We start from the raw sequence: 19,303 nt of genomic DNA on the forward strand, positions 1-19,303 counted from the left end.
TGGACTAATATTTTTGGGAAGTTCTAATTTGCTTCAATTAAAAATCCAGGCCAGCCCTGAGCAACACAGAAGTAGGTGAACTTCTTTTCTGAATCTCTGCACAGTCTTTTCTGGGCCCCTCCACACTCCTGCAGGCCTGTCACTGAGGGACCCGCACCCCAGCTGGCATTTCCCACCTGGCCGGTTTGAGATTCTCACCACTTCCTCCCCACTCTCCCGCCAGACCAGACCAGGACCCTGCTGGGGAGGGACAGAGGGAGAACCCATCAGGCTCCACGAGACAGGTCCCTGCGTGCGGGACCTCAGCACCTGCCTTCCAGGTCTGGGTCATGCTTATCCACGGACCGGTTTGCTTGAGAAAACAGGCTCTGTACCTTGTGATCAAAGGAGTCTGAGAAACGCTGGGGAAGATCGGCTGCTTTAAACAATGTGTGGATCGTAGGATGGGCTCACTAAGCCCTAGCGGTTAGGTTGTGACTGTCGCCGTTGTTTACTGGTGTTCCTCTACCCCTCCTCAGAGGAGCCTTAAATCCCGACCGCAGCTGCCCCGCTGGCAGTCCTGGCCAGGGAAGGCCTCTGCTTATGGGGAGGCAGCTTATGAGCCACGGGGAGCCCCTCCTGCTCAGACATATGCTTTAATGGGCTCTATAGTAGGACCTGTATCCTACTAACCTCTGGCAAGAGAAGGTATAAATAAATTCACCCATTCAGTGCATTATGAATGAATATGTAATGCACATGTTTCAGGACAGGAACAGTGCTGACCCACAACAGGGGTCAGAAAGGGCAGAACTGTCAAGAGCGGGCCTAACCGCCCGGCGACCTTCTCCCGCCTGGGGTCCAGCAGTCGTTTCCCTGGGAGCCCAAGGGCTTGTGGTCCTTCGTGAACGAGTCCTGAGTCCGGGCAACCGTGGCACAGTGCACTGACTCTTTCCCATAGGACTTCATCCTCCGGGGCCCCGGAGCTTGTGAGGGCTGGCTGGGTCAAGGGCAGAACCGGGCTTCGGAAGGGCTTTAAGTCTTCTCCAGCCTACGGCAACTACCCCCCGCCTCCCTGCCAAACCCTGGGAGGCCCCCCCTTGGACTTCCCCAAAACAAAGTTCTACAGTGAGGTCTGACCAAGTTAACAGAACACATGCCTCCCCTCGGGATCCTCAAGCAGACGGGCCATGGAGACGGAAAATAAGTAACAACGAGAACAATCTAAAAGAACCACCCCCCTGCCATCTAGGTCCCCACCTTCTACACCTTTCAGTGTTGACCTTCCCAATGACAACAGATGGGAATTCCAGAAACATCGCAGTCCCACAAATTCAGGCATGCGAAAATGTAAGTTTTTTCTCTGTAACTCAACTTTATCCTTATAATGAGCCCCCTTTCCTAACTAACATGAAAGATAACATTCATGCAAACTCAGCCCCGTGATTTAAGCTCAATCAGCTCACAACTAATTGGGTCACATCCCCGTGTGGGGGTGGGCCTGTCCCGTCCTCCTGCAGTGACCCCAGCGCACCCTCCAGAACACTGCTGAGTTCCGGGACCCACGGGATTCTCGGGCACACCTCCCTTCTCCAGGCAAAAGGAACCTGGGCAACTGTCACCAGCCCAATCCTGCCAGGTCCTTCCAAACTGCCATCTCCATCTGCCTCGGTGGCCTGGGGAGCATCTGACTGGTCACTGTCCTCCATAATTCCAAGCAGAGAGCAAGACCCAGGGCCTATCCACCCTGAGAGCCACCCAGTGTTAAAGCAACTGTTCCTCCACCACTTCTAACGCTCTTCTCTAAAAACCCTCCCTTCTCCACTCTGGAGCTCTTACCTTTTTATGTCCATCTCCAATATCTTCTTACAACTTAGTCCTCTCACTTAAAACCTAAAGATCTGGCACCTTCATTCTCCCCAGTTCAGCTGGGAGGGGAGAGGATCACCATGAATTAATACTTCATCTACTATCTCACCATACCCTGAAACTTCAAATTTAGTCCATCTGGGTCTGCCCATCCTGGACAAGTCAAGGATTATTCAGGAGATGCCCAGCCCATGGCAGGAGGGCAGTGATCCTGCTCTGTGAGTAGAGGTGGGCTCACAGGCCCCTCCACTGCAGAAAAGATGGAGGCAGTGTTGTCCAGTGGTTTGCCGACAGCCCAGACTTTAAAGTCATCGAAGCCTAGGCTCAGCAGGTCTCCATTTACTGGTGTGATCTTGAGCAAGTCACTTAACTCCTCTTAGCTTCAGCCTCCTCACCTGTAACAAGATGCCATCCACCTCCCAGGACCCCTGTGAAGCACGTGGCTCACACCTGGCACATAAATGCTCCATAAGTGAGATCCATCTGTCAGTACTGAAAACCACACACACACACACACACACACCGGCAAGCCCAGTTTTGGGGCTCAAGGGCAGCTTGATTTGACTCCCCAGCACTCCTTCCCCAAGCCCTTACCGGTGTGGGGCCAGTCAACCCAACTATCTGGGTACCACTACTCCACTGTGGTCATTCTTGGGCACAAGCAGCAGATGCCTACTGAGGCTGACTCAAGTCAGAACAGGGGTTTGTGTAGTTAGGACCTTTCAGTGGCTCTTATGTGGCTCAAATTAGCTTACACCAAAAAAAAAAAGGGGGGGGGGTCCTCCCTTAGCTCACATTACCTAGAGGTGCAGGGATAACAGTCTGCAGGCACAACGGGACCGGGGACTCCAGAGACACCACCCAGACTGTCCCGCTCGGTCTGCTGCTCAGCTCTCTGTTCTCTCTGCACATCCAGTTCCAGGCCAGCAGCTGCAGGCTCATCCTCTCAGCAGCCGTCGTGGGCAAAACTTGCTCCTTTCTCGACTGCTCCAGCAAAAGGCCAGGTCCGGGTGTTGGCGGGCCGGACGGGCAGCACGAGCTGCACGAGCCTCCCTGCACCCACACCCTGGCCACAGAGATGGAGGTAAAGGGGTGGGGCCAGCGCCACCAGGCCCCGCTGAGCGGGGCAGCGCTGAGAAGGCCGGAGCGCAACCGCCAAACGCCAGCCCCAACTCCACACGCCGTCTTCTCCAGTGGCCCCTCGTCGTCAGCCCCGCTGCCAGTGGCCTGAGGTCCTCATTAGTTCCCAGCTGAAATTTGAGAATGAGAATCTAACAGGCCCTGCTATTTGTGAGGGGGTGATTTCCACATGACAGGTACTGCGGGCTGAGGACTGGTGCCCATGCGTCAGGAGTCCTACGTGGTCCCATCAGTGGGGGCAGAGGAGGACGGGAGACAGGGTCTCACAGTACAAACAGGGCTGCATGGGCTCCTCACCAGGCAGGGCAGCTCCTGTTAGACGGGGGAGAACCACAGGCCTCACGGCGCCGCAGCTAAATACACCCGTGACATCTAGAACGGAAACAGCTTTATTGATACCTGAGAAAGAGTGCAGGAGCAACATTCCTACTGACCACTCAGCCTGTGCCCTCAGGCCAGACCATGCAGAGGCCTGGCCGTCTCTCTCGCCCTTCCCTCGGACGGTGGGTCACTTGGGCCTCGCTGGCCGGGACCCAGAAATGGAGAAGTCCACAGCCATGGAGGGAGAAGTCTGGAGGGAGAACATCTGCAGCCATGGCTCCCGAGGCCGGGGTGGGCTCCGCATGGAGGCTTCACCGGTCAAGGTCTAGAGCCTCCTGGGTCACAGTTCGGAGTCCAATGGAAAACAGCTGCTCCCAGGGCTCCCGGATCCAGGCCAGCAGGGCTGTTAGCTGCTCGGAACACACGACACGCAGTGCCCAAAAACTCTCCAGCCGGGACACCTGGCGGACGGGGGTGGCGAGGTGAGACGCTCAGAGGGCCACACCGGAGAAGGGGCGGGGAGGTCTTGAAGAGGGCCCACTGCCCCTCCTTGCTCACAGCCTCTCCCCTTCCCCAAGCCTATGTCACTCCCCGAAAAGACTGACTTTTTAAATAGAACCCATTCAACACCTGACAGCCCCCAGAGGGCTTTCGCAATCACTATCTTATTTCTTCCCTCTTTTCCAGAATGTAAGTTCTGGAATCAATTTCAAGGACTTGCTTGGGGTTCAGTTCCCAGCTCTACCTCTTGTGACCTCGGTAAGTTGGGTAACATCCCCAAACCTCAGTTTCCTCATCTGTGGTAGGACAAAGGACAGCACCTCCTCACACGCAGGTGGCAAAGAGCACATAGCTGGCCGGAGGGCCCAACCGAATGCACCCCCGAGGCGGGAGCAGCAGCAGGGTGTGTCGCTCGAGCTCCCCCAGCTAACACAAGGCTGGGCTCCAAGTTCAGGGTGTTCCCACTGCCTACAGCTGCCCACCCGCAGCACTGGCTACTCTCCAAACCAGTGAGCCTCCCAGGTCCCTGTGCCGACTTCTCCGTTCTCCCCACCATGGCTGTCCATGGCAAGTTCCATACACACCCTCCCCCGCTTCCTAGCCTTCCTAGGCCCTTCGCTCACGCTCCACAGCACCCCGCACATTCACACTCATGTGCGCACGCACAAGCACACACCTCGTCGTAGAAAACCAGCCGCAGGTCCTCCGGGGCCGTGCGGTAGAGCAGCACTGAGCTCAGGCTGCTGAGTGGCTGCTGCTCCCTGACACGTAGGGAAGGGCCTGGCCCCGACAGCAGGGCCTTCTCAGAGCCTTCGCCTGATGCCGCTGGAAGAGGGGGCTCTGCCTGGGACCCCACAAGGTCCTCCTCTAACAGGTACAGGGTGGACAGAGTCAGCAACAGGGACACAGGACATGTAGCAGGGCCTGGAGTAAAAGAGGCTGGGTGAGGTGCAGGGTGGATGGCCACGGACAAGCCTGGGCCCCTGAGGCAGAGCGCCCAGGCTGCTCGGGAGAGAGGAGCGAGCCCCACTGAGATGGCCACAAAGCAGCCTGGACATCTGCGGGCCGGGGCCCCCCCTTTTCCCAACACCAGGGACCTCTAGCCTGCAAAACCTCTGAGGCCCAAGACAAAGGAAACCTGTCCCACCACCTAGCCAGCTCAGAAAGGAGGATCCACTCTCGCCTTCCCCAACAGGCTAAGGCAGAGCAGACCCCGCCAACCTGCTCCCAGGTTGCAAAGGTTTCTGGGTACGCCTCCAGCCCTACCCAGAGAGACCAGCAACTCCGAGGGGGTCATGTGGGTATGCCCATGAGTGACAGGAAGCCCAGATTCCCGGAACTGAGAACTGGACACACACACATGGCCAGGCCAGTGGCCGGACAGAAGATGGGGTACAGAGGCCTCACCTTCAACCAGGAACACCTGAAGGTAGAAGAACCGGGGAGGATCCAAGGAAGAGACTCTTTCCAGCAGTGGCCTGCGGGAGACAGTGGTCAGCTAGGGGTGGGAGGTACCAGGAGTGGGGAAGAGCAGGGAGGAAGGGCCAGGCCCGTGGGCCTGAGGACTGATGGCGGGGGCTGTGGACAGGGGGCCTGGGCTCCAACCCCAGCCTCATCCTGCGACTGACTCACCAGAGTCGGTGCTTTGGGGTCACCTCCTCCTCCGTGGCACTGACACTGCTCCTCCAGGCTGGGGGCAGAGCCTGCAAGACATCTGGGAAGACCCAACCAGAGACAGGGAGCCCTCATGACGCTAACTCTTCCATCCCAACCTAACTGCCTCTCAACACCTGCCCCTTCTCCATAGTTCTAGATTTCAGGAACTTCTCCGAGGATTGAGTTTCATCACCTGTCTGTCTCAATTGTGGGTGCCAGACATGGAATCTATGACCCGCCAGCCCCTGGCCTGCCCTCCCTGCCTCTCCCTCTCCTCTCTCACCAGTGAGCTCCTCCAGGAAGGCTCGGCAATGCCTGGCATCTCGGGGCAGCAGCACACAGCTGCCCGCCCCAGCTGCCCACTCCAGCCGCAGGCTCTGTCCTGCCAGGCCCAGCTCTACGCGACTCAGATCCTGCAGGGAGATGGCCAGGGCTGGCTGCAGCCAGCCAGCTGGAGGCCCGCTGTGGAGAGAGGAGGGGCAGAGCGGCGGGAAAGAGGAAGAGTAGGGTGAAACCCACAAGGGAACCCTGACCCTTCCCTGTCCACGGTCCCACTCGCTCACCAGATCTCCCCTGTCACCTTCAGCACGTAGAGCCTGTGGTCAGACACAACCACAAGGCAAAGACACTCCCCAGGGTGGCCTGCCAGCACCAGCGGCACCTGAGGGGAAGAGGAAGTTGACGAGAAACAGAGAGGACTAGGGAGGCAGCGGCCACTGAGAGCCGAGCCACTGTGCGAGCCCCTCCAGCCCAGCCCTCCCCGGCCCACCAGGCCCGGCCTCCCGGCCACCAGCGTCCATCCGCCACGCCCTCCGTCCCACATCCCCTGCCTGCGCTCAGACCGCAGCAGGTTCTTAGCGGGTCTCCCTGCTTATCACCTCGTCACCTCCAATCCACCCTCCACACTCTGCCCCCGACTGTCCTCACACAAAACTGATTGCCACTCCCCTGCTTCCAGCCCTTCAGAGGCTCCCGGGGCCCTTGGGATCAAGTCCAAGCTCCTTGGCAAACACACGAGCTTGCTCCTGAACCGGCCCTGCCTGCCTGTTCGGACTCCTCTCGGACACTTCTTCCCGCACCCCCCACTCTGGCTGCCTCCACCACGGGCGGGTCCCCACCTGCTACCCTCTCAAGCCTCCGCGCACGTGCTGTGTCCCTTCCCTGGAACAGCTTTCCCTCCCTCCTCTGCAACTCACCCTTCAGGACCTGGCTCAGCTATCACTTCCCCAGGAAGGGGCAGTGTCCCTGGCCCCCTCTGGCTGGATCAGATGTCCCTCAAGGGCCTTAGCCCAAATCTAGCACTTTCACATCACATGATCGTTGTCTGTGTCTCACGCCAGAATATAAGACAGAGGGCAAGACTGAATCACTCTAGATCCTTGGGGTCTAGCACATGCTGGGTGCTCAACAGAGACGGCCCAGTAACATCCTGTATTTACAGCAATGACGGGGGGCCCACTGAGGCCAGGCACCTGTGCTCGGCCACTTACGTGAGCTCCCACCGGTGCTACCACACTCAGGAAGGCAAGTATTATTCCCCTTATAGAGGAACAACAGCCGGGACTCAGACATCAAGGGTCCTGTCCCCAGACACCCAGCAAGGAACTGCTGGTGCTGGCACTGGAAGCCAGACCTGGTGGTTCCAGGGCAACGGCTCTGAGACGACCGGCTGTGATGGAAACAAGCCGGCACCCTGTCAGTTAGGGGCACGGGGCAGTGCCCGGCTGGCACGGACCTTGACGCAGCACTGGAACTCCTCCTGGGCATCGGCGAACACCTCAACGTCCAGGAAGAGCCGGAGTCGGTGGTCCACAGAGCGGAGGCCACGGCGCTCAGGGTCTGGGGACAAGCCACGGGCCATCAGTCTGCCCTGGCCGCCCAGCTCCATCTCACCTCCCCCCGTTAGTGGCCCTTCCCTCCCGCAAACACCAGCCCCGTCTCATTTTGCCTATACTCACGGGGGCTGAGGCTCCACCGCTGGCAGTCGGGGGAGACCAGTGCCTGGGATGGGGTACTGTCAGCCCTGGTGCTGTGGTCACTGTCACCGGAAGGGTCAGGGACAGTGCTGGGAGACAGCGAGGAAGCTGGCAACTGCTCTTCCTGTCTCTGCTCCCCGTTGGGGGCTCCCGCGGACAGAGCCAGGAGAACCACATGGTCACTACCACAGTTTGGACACACAACAGGAGACTCTGGAGGGAGGGATGGGCACAACCCCTGTGAACCCCACACACAGCCCCACAGCGCCCCTGCCGTGTTCACAGGCTCCCCACCCACTCGCAGACTCACGTCAGCCCACAGCGGCAGCCACATACACTGCCCACCTTTCCCCAGCCACCAGCCCCGCTCTGCAGGCCCGGCTGCTAACCAATCACTCCCTGACCCGTGGCCCAAGCTCCTCAAAATACAGCCCACCGCCCCACTCAGGCCTTCTCAGAAAGAGGCGGGCTCAACCAGGCCCTGTGCTGGTCCCCTCCCCTAGCCTGGAGCTGATCACATACTTCGATGCTCTACCAGCAGTGTCTAAAGTCCCAAATCAACAGAGAGGGAAGGCAAGGTGCCAGATTCAGGTCTAACTCCAGGCTCCACCAATTAAAAGCTATCATGTAGGCAGTTAGGGCAAGTCGCCTAAGCTCCCGTGCCTAGTGCCTCATCTGTAAAATGGGGATGATGAGAGTCCAGTCTTACAGGGTTGTCAGGATGAGTGAACGTAATCAGGTAAAGGATCCAGGACAGGGACCAGCAACGAGAGAACAAACATTCTTTGAGCAGCTACGATGTGCTGGGCTCTTGCTAGAGCCTCTGATGAGAGCATCAAAACTCTCCCCATCCCATTTTGCAAATGAGGAAAGTGAAGATCAAAAAACTAACACACTCCTCCCAAGACCGCCTAGTGGAGGTGGCAGCCGCAGTGACCACGGATGGAAGACCTTTGATTGAGCCCAGCCCTGAGCCTGTGGCCTTTTGGTCACATCTAAATCTCCCACCAGCACCCTGGGGCAAGTTCCTTCTCTTCTTTGCTCAGAAGAGGTGACTGAGACTCAGGCAGGAAGGCTCACCGATGAGGCCTCCACCAAAGGGACCCCAGGGGCGACAGCACCCCCATCCGGAGCCCAGGAGGAGGCGGGGCTGTCTCTACTACAGGCACTGCCCTGCTTGGGGGGTGGGGACTGAGAGGGGCCCATTTCCTGAGTAAAATGTAAACCCCTGCTCTAGCTGCTGCCAAAAACAGGAACACTATAAAAATCACACATTTCAACACAGGAGTTATTAAGAATATCTACCTTTCTGACTGGTCTACAATGGGAATTTTTTTTTTTTTTTTTTTTTTTTTGCCATAAAGAACAGAATGTGAAGAGATACCACCAGGCACAACTCAGTGTCTAGTGGCTTCCCAGGCCAGTCAGGAAGGACAATCAAAGCCAACCCCTCAAGCGTCTTACTCAGCTGCCAAATGCGCTCAGATGGCAGCGCTAGAACACAGCAGTGCACTCAGGTTTTATGCAGTTTCTCAAACATTAGCCCAAAAAGGGGGAAAAGCCTTCAAGTTATGAAAAAATAATGAGTTTACACAGTTATAGTGATCGTATTTCCTGACTTTCAGAGGGGAAAAAAGGGACATGATTTCTTCTTCTTTCCCTCTTCTTATACATGCTGCAGCCAAACGGTTTTGTTTTTCCTCCAGGCAGAAAGTAGGTCCCCACTCCTTTCTTCCCTGGGAGTCCCCTCCACAGGGCCTCCCTCCACACCATTTTCCCTGAAATGGCAGGAGGTTCGTGGGCAAGGAGGTCAAGGGCAGGGCTTGTACCTCTACTCTGGACCACAGGCCTCCGGCCTTCCACACTGTCCAGCCCCAATCTGGTCTCCCCTGGCTTGAAATCGTGGCCGCAGCGTAGACACTGGAGTCTGCCCCCCAGCTGGTCCCTTGCATCCCCAAGCTGATGCTGAGCCTTGGTGGCTGCTGGGGTCAACACAGCAAGGAGCTCCTGCAACAGGGCAGCCGGACGCAGCTGTGAGCAGGAGGACCCCGGCCCTCAGCCTTCCACGTCCCCGCAGCCTCCTGAACCCCATCACCTGGACAGCCGCTTGGGCATCAGGCTCCAGCACCACATAGCGACGCAGGTGCCGGTCCGGGCAAATGTAAGAGAATCGCAGAGCGAGGACAGGGGCCATGGGTGGTTGCTCTGAGCCCTGCAAGGAAAGACAGGACCAGGAAAAAACAGCAGAGGGATGAGGGTTACACTGAGAGCACAGAGGGAGACGGTAGCTCTGGACTCCACTAAAATGCTTTTGCTAACATCCTTGCTCTGGCCCACAAGCTCTGCCCTGGGCCAGCCTCCCAAGCTGCCTGGGGCCTCCTGTTCTCTCCCAGTTGCCTCCCCGGCACCAGTGTGAGACCACGAGGACTCAGAGCCCGGGGCTGGGCACCCAAGATCCACACTGTCAGAGGTGGCTCCTGGAAAAGCCCGTGCCTCCGCCAGAACCCACACTCACCTCGGGCAGGGGTTCCGTCTGGGCTTGGGTCTCAAACTCTATTTCAGCTGCCTCCAGGCTCTGGAGCTCAAGCCGCTCCAGGGTTTGGGCTGCCTGGAGCTCTACCTCCAACAGGTGGCCCGAGGTCACTCGGAGAAAGCGCTCCTTGCCCCGCACACCCCGAGGCCCCTCCAGGGGACACACCAGTAAGGGGCGACAGAGCTCCGCTGCGGAGACAGACAGGGACCCTGTGAGGAGGGAGCAGTACCAAGTCCTCCCACGGGTTGGCCCTCCATCCACAAGGGGTCAGCCACCCCGCACCTGAGGGTTCCTAACTCTCCCAAACCCGCCACCATCGCAGCCACAGAGGGTTCACCTTCTACTTCATTCTGCTCCTGCTCCTCCTCTTCCTCTTCTTCTCCCTGCTCCTCCACCACCTCTTCCTCCGGTGGCTCCAGCCCCACACTGACCTCCTCTGGCACTTCCTGTGGGGACTCTTTCTCTGGGGGCAGAGGGCCAGGCACAGTCTCCGGGCTCAGGGTGTCCGGGTGCTGGGTGCTGGGCGCAGGGGTCTTGGCAGGAGCCAGGACAGGGATCCCAGAGGTCTCCAGGTGATTCCTATACTGCAGCCAGTCACAGCCAAACTGTTCCCGAAAGCTATTCATAAGTTCAAGTTCCCGATGTTGCTGCACAAACCGCCCTAGACAGGTGTGGTTTGGGGGAGATGTTACATAGCTCAGCCAGCCCGTGTCCCCTTCCCCCACAACAACCCCAGCCTCTCCAGTGAAGGCTCCTGGGGTAAAGTAAAAGCCTGTGTAATGGGGCAGAGGTGGGGGCAGGGTTAGAGACAGGCTAAAGGCTCCCCCTCAGCAGCACGCCCCCAAGTGCGTTCTGCGAACACTCTGGTTACACGCAGTTCACAACTGGGCATCTCACATGCTGCTTTGGGAGATTCGCCAACACACAGTAGGTAGCACATTGAAGGTCCTGTGATGTCCCAGAGGGAGAATACCTGTCACCTGCTTGCTTAACCCAGCATCTCCCAAACCTATCTGGCCATCGAATCCTTTTGACAACCCACAAAATTAATGTTCCTTGTAAAACACTTTGGAAAGTGCTGCCCAGAAGCAGTCTCTTCTCCTTCCTCCAAACTGAAAGGAAAGAGGAAAGACTAAGAGGCCCTCTACAAGGCTCCACTCCACCAAAAATAAAATCTCTCTTAACTAGAAGACTGGGGAGCGCTGGGCTGGGGTGTGGGAGGCTGGGGGGTAGGGCTGACTTACCAGCCGGGGAGGGGTCCTGAGCCCGGGGCTCAGGGTCTGTATCACTCGGTTCCGAGATACTGGCCCGCCTCACACGAACTCGGCTCTGAGTTTGGGTAGAGGGATGATATTCTAAGAAAGCTAGGCCTCCTACCCAACTACCAAAGGCATCCCACCCACAAGCAAGGGCCAAGCCTTACTGTTCTCAGCCCATCAATGACCCAGAGCTCCAGTAAAGGGACCCAAGCCCAGGTTCAAGGCAGCCTAGGACACTGTTTACCTTAAACTTACGAATGGGGGGCGGGGCCACAATGCCCCCTGAGGAGAGGCTATCACTCAAGTCAGCGCCACCTGAGGTTTCAGTGGTGCTCCCCACTGGCCAGGACGGAGGTGGGGCCTCTGAGGATGTGGAGGTCTGACGTGGGATGACAGGAAAGAGAACGAGGTTCTCTCAGAGCCAGAGGAGCCCCCTGCCCTCCCCACACCAGCCGAGGCGGGGTCTCCTCGCCAGCCGACCAGGAAGACCCTTGCCCCGGAAACCCAGTTTCCTTTGGCTAGGGCCCTCCCTTCCCACCCTCCCAATCAGTCCCCGTCACACTAACCTGAAAATCAGTCAGTGACAAGACCTTTCCATCAAGAAGGAACTGAACGGAGATAAAAAAGGAGGGAGCAGTGTTGGTGGTGGGGCACCCACCCTGGAGAGCTCCACACCGGCCCCCCCGAGGCCTGTAAGGACCACCAGGCTCAGCAGGAGGGACCGGCCTAACAAGCAAGAATAAGCAAGGGGTCCAGGGCCTGGGCCCACGTCCAGGGGGTGGAAAAAGGCAAGAGACGCAGGGGTGAGCATGGGATTGGGCAGGAAAAGCAAAGGAGGGCGCATGTGGGAAGATCACTCACGCCAGAAGCAGCATCCCTGGCTCGGGGTGACAAGTACTGGGCCGTGGCCACTCGGTGCGCAGGGTGGAACCACAAGGGATTTCCCTCCAGGTAGAGCTAAGAAGCGAGAAGGAGACTGAGGTGGGCCTTGTGCCTCCCTGAGGGAGGAAGGGCACCGACCACACTGGCACGGGAAGGCAGGAGGGAAGGAAGCAAAGCCGGCTTCCAGGGCTTCGAAGCACCCAAGTCTCACCTTGCGGAGCTCAGCCAGCAGCCACAGTGGGGACAGCGCCCTGTGTTCTTCCAGCAGGTTGTATGCCACATCTAGGTGCTGCAGGTTTCTCAGCTGCTCTAGGCCTGGGGCCAAGGCGAGAAAAGAGGAGAGGCACGTGAGCGGCAGAGAGAGTGGAGAGGGTGGGAGGTAGGGTTGGGGGTGCAGAGCATGCAGGGGGAGGGCGCAGTGAGGAGGCGCCTGCCGGTGAGCACACATGAGGCTCTGGAGGCACCTGGGGCGCCACCCTGAGTCTCACGCCGCCCCAGCCCCTCCGTGTTTGCCCGCCCCACCCCCCCACATTACCCCGCTCACCATGCAGGCCCTGGAGCTCGTTGCCTCGCAGTATCAGGGTCCCCAGGGCAGCTCCGGAGGGTCCCATTCTCGGCACCGAACACAGGTGGTTATAGGAGACGTCCAGACGGCAGAGCTCAGACAAGTCCTGGGAGGAAGTGGGAGGTGACAAAGATTCTCTCCCTGACAAACTCTAGCCAGGCTCCCCGGAGCCCCCTGCTCCACTGGGCCTCAGCCGAAGTCTACAAACACTGCAGACTGTCAGGGCGAACGATTTTATCTACCCCTCCACTCCCCCACATTAAAAGACTTGAACAAATACTAGCACAGTTTCTCAAACTAAGCCAACAACTAGAACAGGAACAGAATCACAGAAATGGAGATCAGAGGGGAGAGGGAGGAGGGAGGATGGGGAGAAAGGTACAGGGAATAAGAAACATAAATAGTAGGTACAAAATAGACAAGGAGAGGTTAAGAAAAGCATAGGAAAGGGAGAAACCAAAGAACTTACATGTACGACCCGTGGACATGAACTAAAGGGGGCGGGGAATGCTGGAGGGAGGGGGGTGCAGGGTGGAGGGGAATAAAGGGGAGGAAAAACATGGGACAACTATAATAGCATAATCAATACAATACATATATTTAATACTAGCATAGTTTCTGATGGCTCAAGCCCACATCCCTAGGATGACAAATCCCGCCCCCTTACACTCCTGCCTAGAGAAACTCAAGGCTACCAGAAGAGCTGAGCTTGTTCCAGCCAACACCACCTATGGACAGGGTCCCTGTCTCCCAGCTTCCGTCGCAGGGTAGGAGCTTCACTTTGGTGAGTGCCAGGTAGCAAATCCAGACAGGCTGGTTTCACAAAGACCAATATCCCCTTCCTGCTCTTTATAAATTTCCACTTCCCTGACATCAGAGGACCTGACTACAGCCTGGCCAAGGAGAAAATCGGCTCAAGCCTCCGCTGGTCCCCCTCCCTACTCCCTCACTCTCACTTCAGCATGTCCAATTACTTCTGCAGTTCGAGTTCGGTTCATGCTGAGTAGCTTATTACTTATTAAAACCGTTTTACTACTGGCCTTGGCCAAGCAGTTCAGCTGATTAGAGCATCAGCCCAATATGCCAAGGTCATGGGTTCAATCCCCAGTCAGGATACACACAAGAATCAATCAATGAAATGCAGAAATCAATGGAACAACAAATCAATGTTTCTCTCTCTCTCCCTTCCTCTCTCTCCCTAAAAATCAATAAGTAAAATTTTTTAAACAGTTTCACTACTGATTAAACATCACAATACTTTATTACTTAATAAACTACTACAACAGTTTCTTATTAAATTCTGTCCTTAGCACTGTAACTAGTGTTCAGCTTTGTTTATCTTTAACAAGGAGACCTGGGAGAAGGCTTCTTCCCCATCATCGTAAGAGCTGCCCTTTTCTGGGCTAGGCACTGGGCTAAGTAGCAGCAGATATTCCTCATAATCATCCTACTACAACAAAAGTGAGGGCTCTTATTGTTTCCGCTATGCTGGTTAAGAAACCGAGAGACTAACTAATGTGTCCCAAGTCACACGGGGGTAAGGAGCTGAGATTTGAAAACTAGTTTGTCTTATGCTGTGCCGGGCCCCCAAACAGCACTGCCCCACAGGATGTGGCTCTGCCCAAGGGCCAAGAGCACATGGGAGCAAAACCCAGTCCAGAGAGGGGATCAGAGCAGAATGGTCAGAGGCCCGAGCGGCGCCAGCCCCAAGCAAGCTGCTCACACTCACCATCAGGAAGCCTTCGCAGTCCTGGAGTTGGTTGTGGCTCAGGTTCAAGAAGCGCAGAGCTGACAAGAGACGCTGTGGAGGGATGGGGAGAGGAAACGGAGGATCGGAAGCCCCCAGGCAGCCAGCTGGCCCCCCTCCCTAAGGGCCCATGCCAGTCCTCCCCCGAACCCCACTCCCTCTGAGGCACTCACCAGGGAGCTGTCTAAGGCAGTCAGCGCATTGCAGCTGAAGTCGGCAGAGAGCAGAGCCAGCCAGGGCAGGGCAGAGCAGAGGTCACCACCGCAGGCTGACAGGAGCTCCTGAGACAGGTGCTCGGTCACCAAGTGCCCGGTCACCTCCACTCTCCCCTCCCCCCGAAACCAAGGCGGCACTCTATGGCCCAGCCACTCATTCGCTCTTTATATGCTGAGCTCAGTCTGAACATTAACTTAAAGAGAGCCGAGGGCCCTATCCCCAAAGTGAGGAGACAAAGAAATGAATGCAATACAGTAGGTGTGACTATAAATATATGGACAGGCCCAGAGTGTTGTGGGAGCACAGGAGAGGGAGCAAGGAGACTGTCCAGAGGGAGCCAGTAGGCAGAGGAGGCTGCAGGGAAGGGAGAGTGTCAGAGTTTGGTCCTCTCTGTCCCTCAGGACAAAGGATCTGGGCCTCACCCCGCATCCTCCTTACCTCTAATGTCTGGAGGCTCCTGCTGCAAATCAAGGTCTCCAGCTGGGAATAGATGCCACGAAGGCCACGAAGGCAGTGGACAGGGACACCTCGGAGCTGCGGCAAAGGACGGGGAGAAGGGGAAAAAGATGACAAAGCCAACTGTGTTTCCGGGAAGCATTAAATGGAAAAGAGAGCAGATGCCACATTACTGCAAAGCAATGGAAGCTACCTAAAGAGGCCACCTCTTTTTTTCATACGCAAAAGGCTGCCTCGAGCTGGGTTTTGTGCAGCAACATCCCCCAATGCCCCATACCTCCAGCTGCCGAAGGGACTTGAAGGGAAAGATCTTGATGGGCACGGGGAGGCCAGGGCCAGGGACATGGATCAGCTAAAAGAAAAAGCACTCGGGTCAGTGAGGTCGGTGCATCTTTTCCTCAGCATCTCTTTCTCAGCACAGCCACCCGGAGCTCTCACATCTTCTGGATCTGAGCCCAGCAGACTTGTTGTGCCCATGCTACACCCCCAGCCCCACCTCCACTGTTCTCCTGGGCTTTTCCTACTTCCTACCCCATTCCCACCCCAGAACCTTGAGTGAGAGTGTTTTCTGCAGCACATCGAAGAGGAACTGAAGCTGGAGGATGACAGGGGAGTCGGTGGGGTGGGAGGGCAGAGCCACAAAGCCTGTCTGGCCAGGGCCCCATGGCCCCAGGTGCAGCTCAAACACGTGGTTCAGCTGCTGCAGAGTGGCAGTCAGCAGGCTCAGTGTGCTACAGCCAGACAGGACCACATCCCCTGCAGGGAGAGGGGCAGACAGGGAGGAGGACATAAGGAAAGGGTCTTTCCCTTTATCCTGAGATTTTGTGATCCCAGGATATATACCCACTCCAATCTATATTGCAGATCCTCCACTACAGGATCAAACTTCATATCGTCTCCTTATTTAAAGACCTTCAGCATCTCCTCTATCTTCAAAAGTAGTCCCGACTCTTCAGCCTGGCATATGAGATTGCTGTACTACAGGCCTCTGACTTTTCTAAATTTTCTTTTCCCTTCTGCTCAAAAGGGCCTGGTCTACTCGCACTGCTGGAAATAGAGTCAGCTTGGTTCTCAGCTCCCTCATCTTCTGACACATCCCCTTCTACTCTGCCCAGCTGGACATTTCCAGCTTTCTCAATACACAACGCTGCTTAACTTCTCGCTATAATCATTCATTTTACACAACAAGTCGACTGGATGTTTTATACCTTTTTTTTTCCAGGTTGCAAAAGTATCAAGCACACTTACAGAAGCTCTCAAACGAGACTAAAATTCGTGTCCTAGACTAACCGCTCATGACAGCACTAAGGCATTGCTCTCTACGTTAAAACTGCTCTTTAATGAGACCGTCATCCTTCAGGGCACCCTGTGGTGTTCACCCCTGCACTGAAGAAAGCGCAACTACAAAGCAGGCACGAAGAATTGTTTAACTTGTTTGAAAAAATAAAGACAGAGTCAAAGGATGTTATAGCAATAGTACAAAGAGGTCCCCCATATCCTTTGCCCAGTTTCCCCCAATGGTTACGTTTTACATATAATATCAAAACCAGAAAATCAGCATTGGTACAATGTATATTTATATTCCTGTGCCACTCTGTCATATGCATAGGTTCCTAAAACCAACAGCACAATCAAGATGCCAAATTATTCCGTTACCACAAAGATCTCCCTCCTGCTACCTCTTCCTAGGCACCCACCCACACAAATGCCATGATCCCTCACCCCTGGAACCAAGTGAGATTCTTGTTGAGTAAATTAACAAATCCCATAACCTTGCATGAAGAACTTTCTATGTCCCAGACACTGAGGACAGACACAGACATGCTCCAAGGACTCTCCCCACCCTGAAAGAGCCTCCCAGTCTAGAAGAGGAGATAAGACATGGGCACAGTTCATAACACATGCCAGTTTTAAATGCTACAAAGGGAGATTTCACAGATACCATCAATGGGAATGCAGTGATGGAAGGCACCTAACATTAACCTGGTAATATATGTGCCTGACAATTGTTACTTCATTTAAACGTTATCAGAATCTCCTATAAGGCACTAATAACCACCTCTTACAAATACAGAAATTAGGGCTCAGAGAACTTAAGAATCTTGGTTGAGATCATATAACTGGTAGAAAGTTGCTACTTCTGCATGATATCAAAGCCAAGGCTTTCCTAACACAACTAATGCCAACCACATACTGAACAACTCGTATGGCTCCACTGTGCCCAGGTACGAAAAGAAAAATTATAAGACACCTAATTTGAGCACTTACTCTATGTGCAAACACTGTACTAAATGCTTCATTTGAATCAGAATTAATCCCCACAGCAAACTTTAAATACAGTCATTATGCCACTTTGCTGGTAAGAAAAGCAAGATCAGAGAATCTTTAAAAGTTTGGCCAAGTATGAAAGCGAGCTGGGATTGCAACTCAGGTGGGTCTCTCTTCAAATCGTGTGCTTCTAACTTATGCCATATTTAGGTCCTTGCCACACAACGATTATGACCAGTCCCTGGACTCGAGGGGCTTATAACCAAGTAACGATCACTTTCCCGTGAGAGTATCAGAGAATGCGTGAAGAAGGCAGCAGCGAAATTTGCCCTCGATGTATGGGTAGGGTTTAGACGGCCAAAGACAAAGGACACTGTAGGCAACCGCATCAGCGCAGACAAACCCCCGGAGGAGTAACGAAATGAACTGACACCACAGCCTCGTGACCCTAAACAGCTGTAACTGCGTGACTCCTGAGCAGGCGTGCCTCTGGACCGCAGAAAGCACCCCGCCTCTGCCCATCCCCACCGAAACCGGAAGTCCACTCACCGGACTCCCGCAGCAGCCCCGCGAGCTTCCACAACAGGGAGTCCGGCGGGGCGGTCGTCATGGCCACGGGGCGCTGGGGGCGGAGCCTGTAGAAAGAGGAAGCGGAAGAGCCTCAGGTGGGTGGTAGTGCCAAAAGGCCAGGATGTCCGTGCAAACTGAGACCTCGCAGGGAGTAAAAAGAAAGAAAGGGAGCGAGGAAGAGAGTCCGCCATGGTGCCCTTCGAGGAGCATAAGGCCTGGTCAGCCAGACCCACCCTCCTGTGCGATTCGCTCACCAACTCTGTAGCGCGGCGTTTATCGATGATAAACAGGAAGTCCCACCCCGGAAGAAAGCCGGCGGGAGGGAAAATCAGAAAACACCCCTCCCCTGCCGGAAGCCACGCCCTAAATCTTGTAAATCTGTTGGGTGGGGCTGTTGCCTGCAGGTTTGGGCCGACGGTGTCCTTCTGTTGGAGCCCCACACCCCATCCCAGAGCTTAGCCCTCGCAATCCCTGCCCCGCTCTGGGCCCCTCACCCCCAAGGACGCCCGCTGGGCTTTCCTCGGCCCCCCAGAGCCAATGAGGAAAAACTGACTGGTTGTTTGCAGATTGGGCGGGGAAGCAAAGTTTGGAGAAACGGAATTTGCTTTTAAGAGAAGACTCGTACAAAGCGAACACTAGTATTCCAGTTAAAGGAGAGTGTGTTCTCCGTAGCAAGAAGTTTTTCGATACGTATGAAAGAGCTGAAGCTGGTGGAAGTGCCACTTCTGGGGTTCCTTTGGGACCTTTATCTAAATCTTCCTCCAAACTTTTTTTTCCTCAGCCATATCAGGCTCACAGTAGTGATTGGTAATGCTCCACGTGTACCAAGTCCTTTGCTTTTGTTGTGCTGCGCCTCATAACGCCTGCATCTAAACACTGGTTCACACGGGCTGGGTTACTCGTGAAGGTCATTCAGTTAGTAAATGACTGCGCCAAGACTGCCAAAGTTTCTTCATTGCAAGTTACTATTGGTAGCTTTCATTTGGCTCCAGATTAAACACTGCCTAACTGCATAAAATTAAAAAATTAAAGTCAAGAGAATTTCTGGCTTTCAGGGGTGTGGGAGTTGTTTGGTTTTTGCTTTGGGTTGGTTTTTTTTTTAATGAAGTGCCCCTTTTCTGATTCATTTTCAAAATGAATCATAAGCAAGTTGACAGTAGGAATAGATTCATAGTCGTCTTTATACCAAGTTGTAAAATTTGAAGAACGCTATTTTTTAAAGAAAATATTTAAAATAGCTATTTATGCTCCTAAACCACACAATATAGTGTTTATGGCTTGCTGGGTGTGATCTGATCCAAAAGCCTGAAGGGTGGTTAAATTGAGTAAGTGGAAGCACATCTTGAACAGCAAAGCAGTATACAC

The 19,303-nt window shown here is 55.1% G+C and overlaps 1 protein-coding gene across 1 annotated transcript; it reads right to left on the bottom strand.

Annotated features, from left to right (window-relative positions):
* Positions 1 to 3,319: 3,319 nt before the first annotated feature.
* On the bottom strand, positions 3,320 to 18,201 carry STK11IP (serine/threonine kinase 11 interacting protein). The gene is made up of 25 exons (XM_054585620.1): positions 18,172 to 18,201; positions 17,918 to 18,003; positions 15,651 to 15,856; positions 15,378 to 15,452; positions 15,083 to 15,178; positions 14,602 to 14,709; positions 14,411 to 14,482; positions 12,661 to 12,787; positions 12,328 to 12,431; positions 12,096 to 12,191; positions 11,801 to 11,842; positions 11,479 to 11,613; positions 11,220 to 11,304; positions 10,313 to 10,636; positions 9,958 to 10,163; positions 9,538 to 9,654; positions 9,272 to 9,449; positions 7,425 to 7,655; positions 7,202 to 7,305; positions 6,030 to 6,127; positions 5,750 to 5,928; positions 5,443 to 5,524; positions 5,218 to 5,288; positions 4,487 to 4,734; positions 3,320 to 3,770 (listed from the first exon to the last, which is right to left on the bottom strand). The coding sequence occupies exons 2-25, from the start codon at positions 17,976 to 17,978 to the stop codon at positions 3,621 to 3,623; spliced, it is 3,195 nt and encodes a 1,064-aa protein (XP_054441595.1). The 5' UTR covers positions 17,979 to 18,003; positions 18,172 to 18,201; the 3' UTR covers positions 3,320 to 3,620.
* Between the last annotated feature and the right edge of the window lie 1,102 nt (positions 18,202 to 19,303).

Source organism: Pteronotus mesoamericanus, unplaced genomic scaffold (assembly GCF_021234165.1).
Source record: "Pteronotus mesoamericanus isolate MK-2021 breed Mesoamerican mustached bat unplaced genomic scaffold, CSHL_Meso_final contig_90, whole genome shotgun sequence".
Taxonomy (NCBI): domain Eukaryota; kingdom Metazoa; phylum Chordata; class Mammalia; order Chiroptera; family Mormoopidae; genus Pteronotus; species Pteronotus mesoamericanus.

Bases quoted from the DNA above. Each gene is read 5' to 3' on its own strand.
- STK11IP (XM_054585620.1), bottom strand. From the start codon at position 17,978: ATGACGACCGCCCCGCCGGACTCCCTGTTGTGGAAGCTCGCGGGGCTG. The intron at 15,453-15,650 runs GTTCTGGGGTGG...TTTTTCTTTTAG, and splicing joins AGAAAACACTCTCACTCAAG to CTGATCCATGTCCCTGGCCC. The intron at 5,929-6,029 runs GTGAGCGAGTGG...CTCTCTCCACAG, and splicing joins AAGGTGACAGGGGAGATCTG to CGGGCCTCCAGCTGGCTGGC.